This window comes from Numenius arquata, chromosome 38 (assembly GCF_964106895.1).
Source record: "Numenius arquata chromosome 38, bNumArq3.hap1.1, whole genome shotgun sequence".
Classification (NCBI taxonomy): domain Eukaryota; kingdom Metazoa; phylum Chordata; class Aves; order Charadriiformes; family Scolopacidae; genus Numenius; species Numenius arquata.
In genome coordinates this window covers 24,814-37,814 of record NC_133613.1, presented here as the reverse complement: position 1 = coordinate 37,814, position 13,001 = coordinate 24,814, and the positions used below count along the sequence as shown (strand labels likewise).

Below are 13,001 nucleotides of genomic sequence, written 5' to 3'. Positions count from 1 at the left end.
TCCAAGTCTCAGCACCTCTGTCCTGGGCCCCGACGTCCCTGCCCCGCATCCCAAAATCCCAGCATCTTCCCCCAAATCCCACTACCTTCCCCAGTCCTTGGCCTGAGCATCCCCCGCGCCGTGATATCGCAGCATCTTCCCCAATCCCTGCATTTTCCCCAACATCCCAGAATCTTCCCCCAAATCCTTGCCCCCACCCCGGACCCCCACTCCCAGCCCCGTCTCTCGCCCCCAGCCCGGACCCTGCACGATGATCAGACCTTTTGCCCCCAACCCTGGACCCTGGCACCCTCCTTTGGTTCCACCATCCCCCGACCAGCTCCAGCCCCACGGGGCAGACAGGACCGCCCCATAAGGTCCCATCAGGGCCCATCCCAGCTCAGCCCCTTCCACCCTCCTCCTCCTCCTCCTCCTCCTCCTCCTGGCCGCCCTCCCAGGTAGGACCCCAACTCCCCGCCATTGACACCCCCCCCCCTCCCCGGGCGCGGAGATGGGGGAGCGAGCGATGGCGGGACCTCGGGGGTGACTCAATTCTCTCCTTCCTTTCTCCCTCCCCAGGGCTGCGGGCGGCCGAGGAGCTGGTGGAGTCCGGAGGGGGCCTCCAGACACCCGGGGGGTCCCTCACCCTCCGCTGCAAGGCCTCCGGATTCACCTTCAGCAGCTACGCCATGGTTTGTGCCCGACAGGCGCCCGGGAAGGGGCTGGAGTTCGTCGCGGGTATTTACAGCGATGGTAGTAGCACAGGCTACGCGTCGTCGGTCAAGGGGCACTTCACCATCTCCAGGGACAACTCCCAGAGCACGCTCACGCTGCAGATGAACAGCCTCAGGGCCGAGGACACGGCCACCTACTACTGCGCCAAAGCTTATGCTAGTGGTAATGCTTGTGATGCTTATGGTGGTTGTGGCACCGACCCCGGCACCGTGTCCCCACACTCTGCTCCTCAAGGGCACGTTTCTGGCTCTGGAGGTGACCCCGGGTGTTGGGGTTCTGCACCGGGCAGGGGTTGGGGCACCGTGGGGCGTCCACGCTTTGGGGGTCCTCACTGGGTGGGAGAAGAATGGTCTTGGGGACAATGGCCGAGGCTCAGGACAAGGACCTGGGTTGGGTGCAGGGCTCTGGGCTGGGGGAAGGGTCCAGGCTGGGGTTTTCGGGAGGTGCTGAGAATTGGGGGAAGAGCTGAGGGATGTTGGGGCTCAGTGACGTTGTGGCTGACGTGTCCTTTCTTCCTGTCCTTCCTGGGCTGAGGACTCCAGAGCTGGACGAAGGGCTCCAGGTGGGCTCTCCCCAGAGCAGAGCAGAGAGTTGGGTCACGGTGCCGGGGTCGGGGCCACCACCACAACCACTATCAGCACTTTTGGCGCAGTAGTAGGTGGCCGTGTCATCAAATGACGGTGTGGGGCCGTGACGCCAAATCCTGCACGGGGCCAAAATCCCCTGTCCTCACCCCAAACGCTGCACCCAGCCTTTCTGCATGGTTCCTGGGTCCCAGCCCCGTGCCCGAGTCCCTGCCCCAACCTCTCCCAACTCCCCGAGCCCCGATCCTGCCCCGATCCCGAACGTCCCCGCTCTGCCTTCCAGCAGCTCAGCATCTCGCTGAAACCATTTGGCCTGAGTCTGCACATCCCTCAGCTGTTCCCCAATTCCCAGCATCTTCCCCAAAAGCCCCAGCCCCCCGGCCTGGACCCTTCCCCCCAGCCCAGACCCCTGCACCCAACCCAGGTCCTTGTCCTGAGCCTTGGCCATTGTTCCCAAGACCATTCTTCTCCCACCCAGTGAGGACCCCCAAAGCCTGGACACCCCACGATGCCCCAACCCCTGCCCGGTGCAGAACCCCAACACCCGGGGTCACCTCCAGAGCCAGAAACGTGCCCTTGTGATGCAGAGTGTGGGGACACGGTGCCTGGATCAGAGCCACCACCACAATAAGCATCACCAGCACTACCACTACCATAAGCTTTGGCGCAGTAGTAGGTGGCCGTGTCCTCGGCCTTGAGGCTGTTCATCTGCAGCGTGAGCGTGCTCTGGGAGTTGTCCCTGGAGATGGTGAAGCGCCCCTTGACCGACGGCGCGTAGCTTGTGCTGCTACCATCGCTCCAAATACTCGCAACAAACTCCAGCCCCTTCCCGGGCGCCTGTCGCATCCATCCCATGCCGAAGCTGCTGAAGGTGAATCCGGAGGCCTTGCAGCGGAGGGTGAGGGACCCCCCGGGTGTCTGGAGGCCCCCTCCAGACTCCACCAGCTCCACGGCCGCCCGCAGCCCTGGGGAGGGAGAAAGGAAGGAGAGAATTGAGTCTCCCCCAAGGTCCCGCCATCGCTCGCTCCCCCATCTCCGCTCCCGTTCCCCAACATCCCTGGGCTGTGTCCCCACATCTCAGCATCTTCCCAAAACCCTTCCCCTCAGCCTGGACCTTTTCATCAAGCCCAGACCCCTCACCTCAGCCCACACGTCCCCTCGCTGGGTCCCAGCATCTCCCCAAAATCCCTGCCCCGTGATCCCAGACCCCATCCCTGCCCCCTGCCCGCTCCATCCCAGGGCCCCCAAGCCCCTGCCTGGTGCCAAACACACTCGCCCTGAGCCTCAACTCCCCTGAAACCAGCCCAAAATCCTGCTGGCTGCCCAAATTCATCCCCGGAGCCGTGTCCTGCCCAGGCTCCACCTTCACCTTCAGCAGCTACGACATGCTCTGGGTGCGACAGGCGCCCGGGAAGGGGCTGGAATACGTCGCGCATATTAGCTACGATGGTAGTGACACAAGCTACGCACCGTCGGTCAAGGGGCGCTTCACCATCTCCAGGGACAACTCCCAGAGCACGGTCACGCTGCAGATGAACAGCCTCAGGGCCGAGGACACGGCCACCTACTACTGCGCCAAAAGTGCTGGTATCACAGTGCTGGTGATGCTTAAGGTTATTGTGGCACCGGCCCCGGCACCGTGTCCCCACCCTCTGCTCCACAAGGGCACGTTTCTGGCTCTGGAGGTGACCCCGGGTGTTGGGGTTCTGCACCCTGCAGGGGTTGGGGCACCGTTGGTGCGTCCAGGCTTCGGGGGTCCTCACTCCCCTCAATTGGGGACAATGGCCGAGGCTCAGGACAAGGACCTGGGTTGGGTGCAGGGCTCTGGGCTGGGGGAAGGGTCCAGGCTGGGGTTTTCGGGAGGTGCCGAGAATTGGGGGAAGAGCTGAGGGATGTTGGGGCTCAGTGACGTTGTGGCTGACGTGTCCTTTCTTCCTGTCCTTCCTGGGCTGAGGACTCCAGAGCTGGACGAAGGGCTCCAGGTGGGCTCTCCCCAGAGCAGAGCAGAGAGTTGGGTCACGGTGCCGGGGTCGGGGCCACCACCACAACCACTATCAGCACGTTTGGCGCAGTAGTAGGTGGCTGTGTCCTCGGCCCTGAGGCTGTTCATCTGCAGCGTGACCGTGCTCTGGGAGTTGTCCCTGGAGATGGTGAAGCGCCCCTTGACCGACGGCGCGTAGGCTGTGCCACTACCACTGCTGTGAATACTCACGACGAACTCCAGCCCCTTCCCGGGCGCCTGTCGCACCCATTGCATGTCGTAGCTGCTGAAGGTGAATCCGGAGGCCTTGCAGCGGAGGGTGAGGGACCTCCCGGGTGTCTGGAGGCCCCCTCCGGACTCCACCAGCTCCACGGCCGCCCGCAGCCCTGGGGAGGGAGAAAGGAAGGAGAGAATTGAGTCACCCCCAAGGTCCCGCCATCGCTCGCTCCCCCATCTCCATCTCTGAGATCTTTATCCACGAGCTGGAGGAGGGGACCGAGGGCTCCCTTGGTGAGTCCCACCCAAGTCGGTGGGATGTGGATCTGCTGGAGGTGGGAAGGCTCCACAGAGGGCTCTGGACAGGCCGCATCCATGGGTCCAGCCAACGGTGGGAGGTTCAACAAGGGCCAGGGCCGGGTCCTGCCCTTGGCTCACCCCAAGCCCATGGACGCTCCAGGCTGGGGGAAGAGTGGCTGGAAAAGGACCTGGGGGTGTTGGGCGAGAGGGGCTGAACGTGAGCCAGCAGCGACCCCCCTGCAGGACCCCCATGTGCCCCCCCAAAGGACCCATCCCTGCTCAGCCCCTCCACCCTCCTCCTCCTCCTCCTGGCCGCCCTCCCAGGTAGGACCCCAACTCCCCGCCATTGACACCCCCCTCCCCGGGCGCGGAGATGGGGGAGCGAGCGATGGTGGGACCTCGGGGATGACTCAATTCTCTCCTTCCTTTCTCCCTCCCCAGGGCTGCGGGCGGCCGAGGAGCTGGTGGAGTCCGGAGGGGGCCTCCAGACACCTGGGGGGTCCCTCACCCTCCGCTGCAAGGCCTCCGGATTCACCTTCAGCAGCTTCAGCATGAACTGGGTGCGACAGGCGCCCGGGAAGGGGCTCGAATACATCGCGGGTATTAGCAGTGATGGTAGCACAGGATACCATCCGTCGGTCAAGGGGCGCTTCACCATCTCCAGGGACAACTCCCAGAGCACGGTCACGCTGCAGATGAACAGCCTCAAGGCCGAGGACACGGCCACCTACTACTGCGCCAAAGCTGATGGTAGTGGTTGTAGTGGTGATGCTTATGTTGGTGGTGGCCCCAACCCCGGCCCCGTGTCCCCACATCCCTGCGCAGGGTCCCCACATCTTCCTCAAACCCTTCACCCAACCCAAGTCCTTGCCCTGAGCTTCGACCCTTTGCCCCCAACCTTGTTTGCCCTAAATCCCAGTGATTCGTACCAAATCTCAACTGTTTCTGCCACGACTCGACCAGTTTTTCCCCAGGCTTGACTTTTTGCCCCAAGTGTCAACCACTTGCCCCAAATTCAACCATTTTTGTACCAAATCTCAACCATTTACCCCAATCCTCAACCCATTTCAGCCCAAATCTTGACTGTTTGCCCCCACCCTTGACCAGCTTTGGCCCAAATCTCCACTCTTTGCAGCCAGTCGGAAATGCTTTTCTTCCCAAACCCCCTTTGCTGTGAGTCCCGGACCCCGACACAGAGCCCAGACCCTTCCTGTGCCCCGACTTACACCTTCCTGACCCCTTTGCCCCAACGCTGGACCCTGTCCTGAACCCCAACCCTTTGCCCCCACCCCGGATCCCCGCTCCCAGCCCCGTCTCTCACCCTCAGCCCTGGACCCTGGCACCCTCCTTTGGTTCCACCATCCCCCCGTCCAGCTCCAGCCCCACGGGGCAGACAGGACCTCCCGTATCATCCATGGGACCCAGCTCAGGGATGTGGGGACACGGAGCCAGGGTCGGGGCCACCACCAGCACCAGGACTACCACCACCAGTAGCTTTGGCGCAGTAGTAGGTGGCCGTGTCCTCAGCCTTGAGGCTGTTCATCTGCAGCGTGACCGTGCTCTGGGAGTTGTCCCTGGAGATGGTGAAGCGCCCCTTGACCGACGGTACGTACCAGGTGTAACCACCATTGAAGTTAATCCCCGCAACGGCCTCGAGCCCCTTCCCGGGCGCCTGTTGCATCCATCCCATGCCGGTGTTGCTGAAATCGAATCCGGAGGCCTTGCAGCGGAGGGTGAGGGACCCCCCGGGTGTCTGGAGGCCCCCTCCGGACTCCACCAGCTCCACGGCCGCCCGCAGCCCTGGGGAGGGAGAAAGGAAGGAGAGAATTGAGTCACCCCCAAGGTCCCGCCATCGCTCACTCCCCCATCTCCATCTCTGAGATCTTTATCCACGAGCTGGAGGAGGGGACCGAGGGCTCCCTCAGTGAGTCCCACCCAAGTCGGTGGGATGTGGATCTGCTGGAGGGTATCAGCCCTACTGGTAGTAGCACAAGCTACGCGCCGTCGGTCAAGGGGCGCTTCACCATCTCCAGGGACAACTCCCAGAGCACGCTCACGCTGCAGATGAACAGCCTCAAGGCCGAGGACACGGCCACCTACTACTGCGCCAAACGTGATGGTGGTGATGATGGTGAGGGCACTGACCCCATCACCGTGTCCCCACGTCCCTGCGCTGGGTCCCCAGTTCCCAGCTCCTCCCCAAAACCCCTGAACCCATTGTGGCTCCTTTCCCCAAACATGCACCCTCTGGATTCAGCCTTTGCTCTAAGACTCTCTCCCACCAACGACTCTGGACCCTTCCTGTGCCCAGACCCCCAGGACCCACCCTGGGCCCCTTCCCTGAACCCTTGGCCACAGCCTGGACCATTTCCCCAACCCGGGACCCTTTGCCAGGAGCGCAGACCCCTGCCCGGTGCCCAAAACCCTGGATCTTGTGCCCAAATTCCCCCCCTGACCCGCCCCTGCCCGGGCTCCGGCGTCACCTCCAGCAGCTTCCAAATGGACTGGGGGCAACAGACACCCGGGATCTTCCCAAAATCCTCACTCCAAGTCTCAGCACCCCTGTCCTGAGCCCCAACGTCCCTGCCCCGCATCCCAAAATCCCAGCATCTTCCCCAAAACCTTTGTTCCCAGTGCTGGCCCCTGGATTGGGGTTCAGGAGAGGGGTCTGGGGTTGGCTCGGGGCCAATGGTGAAGACTCAGGACAAGGACCCAAGTTGGGAGAATGGTCCACGTTTGGTGGAAGGGGTCAGGTTGGTGTTGGGTGGGGGGAAGGTGCTGAGATGTGGGGACCCAGCGCAGGGATGTGGGGACAGGGTGCCGGTGTCGGTGCCTCCAGTAGCACCAGCCCAACCATCTTTGGCGCAGTAGTAGGTGGCCGTGTCCTCGGCCCTGAGGCTGTTCATCTGCAGCGTGACCGTGCTCTGGGAGTTGTCCCTGGAGATGGTGAAGCGCCCCTTGACCGACGGTGCGTAGCCTGTGCTACTACCACTGCTGGTAATACCCGTGACCCACTCCAGCCCCTTCCCGGGTGCCTGTCGCACCCAGTTCATGCCGTAGCTGCTGAAGGTGAATCCGGAGGCCTTGCAGCGGAGGGTGAGGGACCCCCCGGGTGTCTGGAGGCCCCCTCCGGACTCCACCAGCTCCTCGGCCGCCCGCAGCCCTGGGGAGGGAGAAAGGAAGGAGAGAATTGAGTCACCCCCAAGGTCCCGCCATCGCTCGCTCCCCCATCTCCGCGCCCGGGGAGGGGGGTGTCAATGGCGGGGAGTTGGGGTCCTACCTGGGAGGGCGGCCAGGAGGAGGAGGAGGAGGAGGAAGGTGGAAGGGGCTGAGCTGGGATGGGCCCTGATGGGACCTTATGGGGCGGTCCTGTCTGCCCTGTGGGGCTGGAGCTGGTCGGGGGGATGGTGGAACCAAAGGAGGGTGCCAGGGTCCAGGGTTGGGGGCAAAAGGTCTGATCATCGTGCAGGGTCCGGGCTGGGGGCGAGAGACGGGGCTGGGAGTGGAGGTCCAGGGTGGGGGCAAGGATTTGAGGGAAGGTGCTGGGATGTTGGGGAAAATGCAGGGATTGGGGAAGATGCTGTGATATCACGGCGTGGGGGATGCTCAGGCCAAGGACTGGGGAAGGTAGTGGGATTTGGGTGAAGATGCTGGGATTTTGGGATGCGGGGCAGGGACGTCGGGGCCCAGGACAGGGGTGCTGAGACTTGGAGTGAGGATGCTTTGGCTTGTCTCCTTCCTTTCTCCCTCCCCAGGGCTGCGGGCGGCCGTGGAGCTGGTGGAGTCCGGAGGGGGCCTCCAGACACCCGGGGGGTCCCTCACCCTCCGCTGCAAGGGCTCCGGCTTCGATTTCAGCAACACCGGCATGGGATGGATGCGACAGGCGCCCGGGAAGGGGCTCGAGGCCGTTGCGGGGATTAACTTCAATGGTGGTTACACCTGGTACGTACCGTCGGTCAAGGGGCGCTTCACCATCTCCAGGGACAACTCCCAGAGCACGCTCACGCTGCAGATGAACAGCCTCAGGGCCGAGGACACGGCCACCTACTACTGCGCCAAACGTGCTTACAGTGGTGGTTATGGTGCTGCTTATGCCGTCGGTGGCCCCGACCCCGTCACCGTGTCCCCACATCCCTGCGCTGGCTCCCCAAAGTTCCCAGCACCTCCCCAAAACCCCTGAACCCAGCCTTCCCCTTCCCCCAAACCTGGACCCTCTGGATTCAGACCCTGTGCCAGGGTCTTCCAGTACCTGGGTCAAACTCTCTGCCCCAAGCCTCGCACCCCCTGCCCTGCACCCCAACACCCCAGCTCCTTCCCCACACCCCTGCACCCAGCACAGACCCACGCAGGGTGCCCACACCCTTGAACCAACCCCAAACCCCTGCCCAGTCCCTGCACCGCCTGCCCAGCCTTTCCACTGTGTCCCCAGACCCCCCATCCCTGCCCCATCCCAGGGACCCCAAATCCTGCACGGGGCCAAAATCCCCGGTCCTCACCCCAAACGCTGCACCCAGCCTTTCTGCATGGTTCCTGGGTCCCAGCCCCGTGCCCGAGTCCCTGCCCCAACCTCTCCCAACTCCCTGATCCTGCCCCGATCCCAAACGTCCCCACTCTGCCTTCCAGCAGCTCAGCATCTCGCTGAAACCATTTGGCCTGAGTCTGCACATCCCTCACCTGTTCCCCAATTCCCAGCATCTGCCCCAAAAGCCCCAGCCCCCCGGCCTGGACCCTTCCCCCCAGCGCAGACCCCTGCACCCAACCCAGGTCCTTGCCTTGAGCCTCGGCCATTGTCCCCAAGACCATTCTTCTCCCACCCAGTGAGGAACCCCCAAAGCCTGGACGCCCCCATGGGGCCCCAACCCCTGCCCGGTGCAGAACCCCAACACCCAGGGTCACCTCCAGAGCCAGAAACGTGCCCTTGTGGAGCAGAGTGTGGGGACACGGTGCCGGGGTCGGTGCCACAATAACCATAAGCATCACCAGCACTGTGATACCAGCACTTTTGGCGCAGTAGTAGGTGGCCGTGTCCTCGGCCCTGAGGCTGTTCATCTGCAGCGTGACCGTGCTCTGGGAGTTGTCCCTGGAGATGGTGAAGCGCCCCCAGACCGACGGATGGTATCCTGTGCTACCATCACTGCTAATACCCGCGATGTATTCGAGCCCCTTCCCGGGCGCCTGTCGCACCCATTGCATGGCGTTGCTGCTGAAGGTGAATCCGGAGGCCTTGCAGCGGAGGGTGAGGGACCCCCCGGGTGTCTGGAGGCCCCCTCCGGACTCCACCAGCTCCACGGCCGCCCGCAGCCCTGGGGAGGGAGAAAGGAAGGAGAGAATTGAGTCACCCCCAAGGTCCCGCCATCGCTCGCTCCCCCATCTCCGTCTCTGAGATCTTTATCCATGAGCTGGAGGAGGGGACCGAGGGCTCCCTCGGTGAGTCCCACCCACGTCGGTGGGATGTGGATCTGCTGGAGGGTATCAGCCCTACTGGTAGTAGCACAAGCTACGCGCCGTCGGTCAAGGGGCGCTTCACCATCTCCAGGGACAACTCCCAGAGCACGCTCACGCTGCAGATGAACAGCCTCAAGGCCGAGGACACGGCCACCTACTACTGTGCCAAACATGCTGGTGGTGATGGTGGTGAGGGCACTGACACCATCACCGTGTCCCCGCATCCCTGCGATGGTTCCCCAGTTCCCAGCACCTCCCAAAAACTCCTGTACCCATCACGGCTCCTTCTCCCAAACATGGACCCTCTGGATTCAGCCTTTGCTCTAAGACTCTCTCCCACCAACGACTCTGGACCCTTCCTGTGCCCAGACCCCCAGGACCCACCCTGGGCCCCTTCCCTGAACCCTTGGCCACAGCCTGGACCATTTCCCCAACCCGGGACCCTTTGCCAGGTGCACAGACCCCTGCCCGGTGCCCAAAACCCTGGATCTTGTGCCCAAATTCCCCCACTGACCCTCCCCTGCCCGGGCTCCGGTGTCACCTCCAGCAGCTTCCAAATGGACTGGGGGCAACAGACACCCGGGATCTTCCCAAAATCCTCACTCCAAGTCTCAGCACCCTGTCCTGAGCCCCAACGTCCCTGCCCCGCATCCCAAAATCCCAGCATCTTCCCCAAAACCTTTGTTCCCAGTCTTGACTTCTGGCTCAGGGTTCAGGAGAGGGGTCTGGGGTGGGCTGGGGGCCAATGGTGAAGACTCAGGACAAGGACCCAAGTTGGGAGAATGGTCCACGTTTGGTGGAAGGGGCCAGGTTGGTGTTGGGTGGGGGGAAGGTGCTCAGATGTGGGGACCCAGCGCAGGGATGTGGGACACAGTGACGGGGTCGGTGCCTCCAGCAGCACCAGCCCAACCATCTTTGGCGCAGTAGTAGGTGGCCGTGTCCTCGGCCCTGAGGCTGTTCATCTGCAGCGTGAGCGTGCTCTGGGAGTTGTCCCTGGAGATGGTGAAGCGCCCCTTGACCGACGACGCGTAGCTTGTGTCACTACCATCGTAGCTAATATGCGCGACGTATTCCAGCCCCTTCCCGGGAGCCTGTCGCACCCAAGTCATGCAGGAGCTGCTGAAGGTGAAGGTGGAGCCCGGGCAGGACACGGCTCTGGGCAGGAATTTGGGCAGCCAGCAGGATTTTGGGCTGGTTTCAGGGGAGTTGAGGCTCAGGGCAAGTGTGTTTGGCACCAGGCAGGGGTTTGGGGTCCCTGGGATGGAGCGGGCAGGGGGCAGGGATGGGGTCTGGGATCACGGGGCAGGGATTTTGGGGAGATGCTGGGACCCAGCGAGGGGACGTGTGGGCTGAGGTGAGGGGTCTGGGCTTGATGAAAAGGTCCAGGCTGAGGGGAAGGGTTTTGGGAAGATGCTGAGATGTGGGGACACAGCCCAGGGATGTTGGGGAACGGGAGCGGAGATGGGGGAGCGAGCGATGGCGGGACATTGGGGGTGACTCAATTCTCTCCTTCCTTTCTCCCTCCCCAGGGCTGCGGGCGGCCGTGGAGCTGGTGGAGTCCGGAGGGGGCCTCCAGACACCCGGGGGGTCCCTCACCCTCCGCTGCAAGGCCTCCGGATTCGATTTCAGCAACACCGGCATGGGATGGATGCGACAGGCGCCCGGGAAGGGGCTCGAGGCCGTTGCGGGGATTAACTTCAATGGTGGTTACACCTGGTACGTACCGTCGGTCAAGGGGCGCTTCACCATCTCCAGGGACAACTCCCAGAGCACGCTCACGCTGCAGATGAACAGCCTCAAGGCCGAGGACACGGCCACCTACTACTGCGCCAAAGCTACTGGTGGTGGTAGTCCTGGTGCTGATGGTGGCCCCGACCCTGGCTCCGTGTCCCCACATCCCTGCGCTGGGTCCCGTGGATGATACAGGAGGTCCTGTCTGCCCCGTGGGGCTGGAGCTGGTCGGGGGGATGGTGGAACCAAAGGAGGGTGCCAGGGTCCAGGGCTGGGGGGAAAAGGTCTGAGCATCGTGCAGGGTCCGGGCTGGGGGTGAGAGATGGGGCTGGGATTGGGGATCTGGAGTGAAGACATGGATTTGGGGAAAGATACTGGGGTTTTGGGACGTGGGGTAGGGATGACTGGGCTCGGGAAAGGGCCCTGGGCTTGGAGCAAGCATTTTGGGAAGATCCCGGGTGTCCGTTGCCACCACTCTATTTGGAAGCTGCTGGAGGTGCTGGCGGAGCCCAGGCAGGGGAGGGTCAGGGGTGGAATTTGGGCACAAGACCCAGGGATTTGGGGACGAGGGAAAGCTCCAGGGTCTTTGCAAGGGGTCCAGACTCATGTAAAGGGTCCAGGCTTGGGGCAGGATGTGGGGAGATGCTGGGAAGTGGGGGAACAGCACCAGGATGTTGGGGCTCAAGACGAGGGTGGGGGTTCAGGGTAAAGGACGCCGGTGGCTGCACGAGCCCGGGGTTGGGGCAGGGTCTGGGCTGGGAGCAAGGATTTTGGGGAAGATGGTGGGATGTGGGAACATGAGTCAGGAGTGACGGAGTCAGGGCCACCACCAACATAAGCAGCACCACCACCACCAGCGTCACGTTTGGCGCAGTAGTAGGTGGCCGTGTCCTCGGCCTTGAGGCTGTTCATCTGCAGCGTGAGCGTGCTCTGGGAGTTGTCCCTGGAGAGGGTGAAGCGCCCCTTGACCGACGGCGCATAGTAGGTGCTACCATCGCTGTCAATACTCACGACCCACTCCAGCCCCTTCCCGGGCGCCTGTCGCACCCAGAGCATGTCGTAGCTGCTGAAGGTGAAGGTGGAGCCCGGGCAGGACACGGCTCTGGGCATGAATTTGGGCAGCCAGCAGGATTTTGGGCTGGTTTCAGGGGAGTTGAGGCTCAGGGCGAGTGTGTTTGGCACCAGGCAGGGGTTTGGGGTCCCTGGGATGGAGCGGGCAGGGGGCAGGGATGGGGTCTGGGATCACGGGGCAGGGATTTTGGGGAGATGCTGGGACCCAGCCAGGGGACGTGTGGGCTGAGGTGAGGGGTCTGGGCTTGATGAAAAGGTCCAGGCTGAGGGGAAGGGTTTTGGGAAGATGCTGAGATGTGGGGACACAGCCCAGGGATGTTGGGGAACGGGAGCAGAGATGGGGGAGCGAGCGATGGCGGGACCTTGGGGGTGACTCAATTCTCTCCTTCCTTTCTCCCTCCCCAGGGCTGCGGGCGGCCGTGGAGCTGGTGGAGTCCGGAGGGGGCCTCCAGACACCCGGGGGGTCCCTCACCCTCCGCTGCAAGGCCTCCGGATTCACCTTCAGCAGCTTCGGCATGGGATGGATGCGACAGGCGCCCGGGAAGGGGCTGGAGTTTGTTGCGAGTATTTGGAGCGATGGTAGCACAAGCTACGCGCCGTCGGTCAAGGGGCGCTTCACCATCTCCAGGGACAACTCCCAGAGCACGGTCACGCTGCAGATGAACAGCCTCAAGGCCGAGGACACAGCCACCTACTACTGCGCCAAAGCTTATGGTAGTGGCAGTGCTGGTGATGCTTATTGTGGTGGTGGCTCTGATCCAGGCACCGTGTCCCCACACTCTGCATCACAAGGGCACGTTTCTGGCTCTGGAGGTGACCCCGGGTGTTGGGGTTCTGCACCGGGCAGGGGTTGGGGCACCATTGGGGTGTCCAGGCTTCGGGGGTCCTCACTCCCCTCACTTGGGGACAATGGCCGAGGCTCAGGACAAGGACCTGGGTTGGGTGCAGGGCTCTGGGCT

The 13,001-nt window shown here is 63.2% G+C and overlaps 1 protein-coding gene and 1 gene segment (V, D, J or C); one reads left to right on the top strand and one right to left on the bottom strand.

The window, feature by feature from the left end:
• Positions 1 to 250: 250 nt before the first annotated feature.
• LOC141476522 (uncharacterized) lies at positions 251 to 5,031 on the top strand. The gene is made up of 7 exons (XM_074165210.1): positions 251 to 285; positions 379 to 437; positions 559 to 876; positions 2,538 to 2,747; positions 4,039 to 4,119; positions 4,237 to 4,545; positions 4,931 to 5,031. Exons 1-7 carry the CDS (start codon positions 251 to 253, stop codon positions 5,029 to 5,031), a joined length of 1,113 nt encoding a protein of 370 aa, XP_074021311.1.
• A 649-nt stretch (positions 5,032 to 5,680) lies between these two features.
• Positions 5,681 to 12,027, bottom strand: LOC141476521 (immunoglobulin heavy variable 3-23-like). The segment is given in 4 exon segments: positions 5,681 to 5,691; positions 6,650 to 6,958; positions 7,076 to 7,128; positions 11,945 to 12,027. Coding segments are annotated over 4 exon segments (456 nt in total).
• Between the last annotated feature and the right edge of the window lie 974 nt (positions 12,028 to 13,001).

Excerpts from the sequence above, each read along its gene's own strand:
- LOC141476522 (XM_074165210.1), top strand. The coding sequence starts at position 251 with ATGATCAGACCTTTTGCCCCCAACCCTGGACCCTG. Across the intron at positions 4,120-4,236 it reads CCTCCTGGCCGCCCTCCCAG|GGCTGCGGGCGGCCGAGGAG; the intron begins GTAGGACCCCAA and ends CTCCCTCCCCAG. Across the intron at positions 4,546-4,930 it reads CTACTGCGCCAAAGCTGATG|CCAGTCGGAAATGCTTTTCT; the intron begins GTAGTGGTTGTA and ends CACTCTTTGCAG.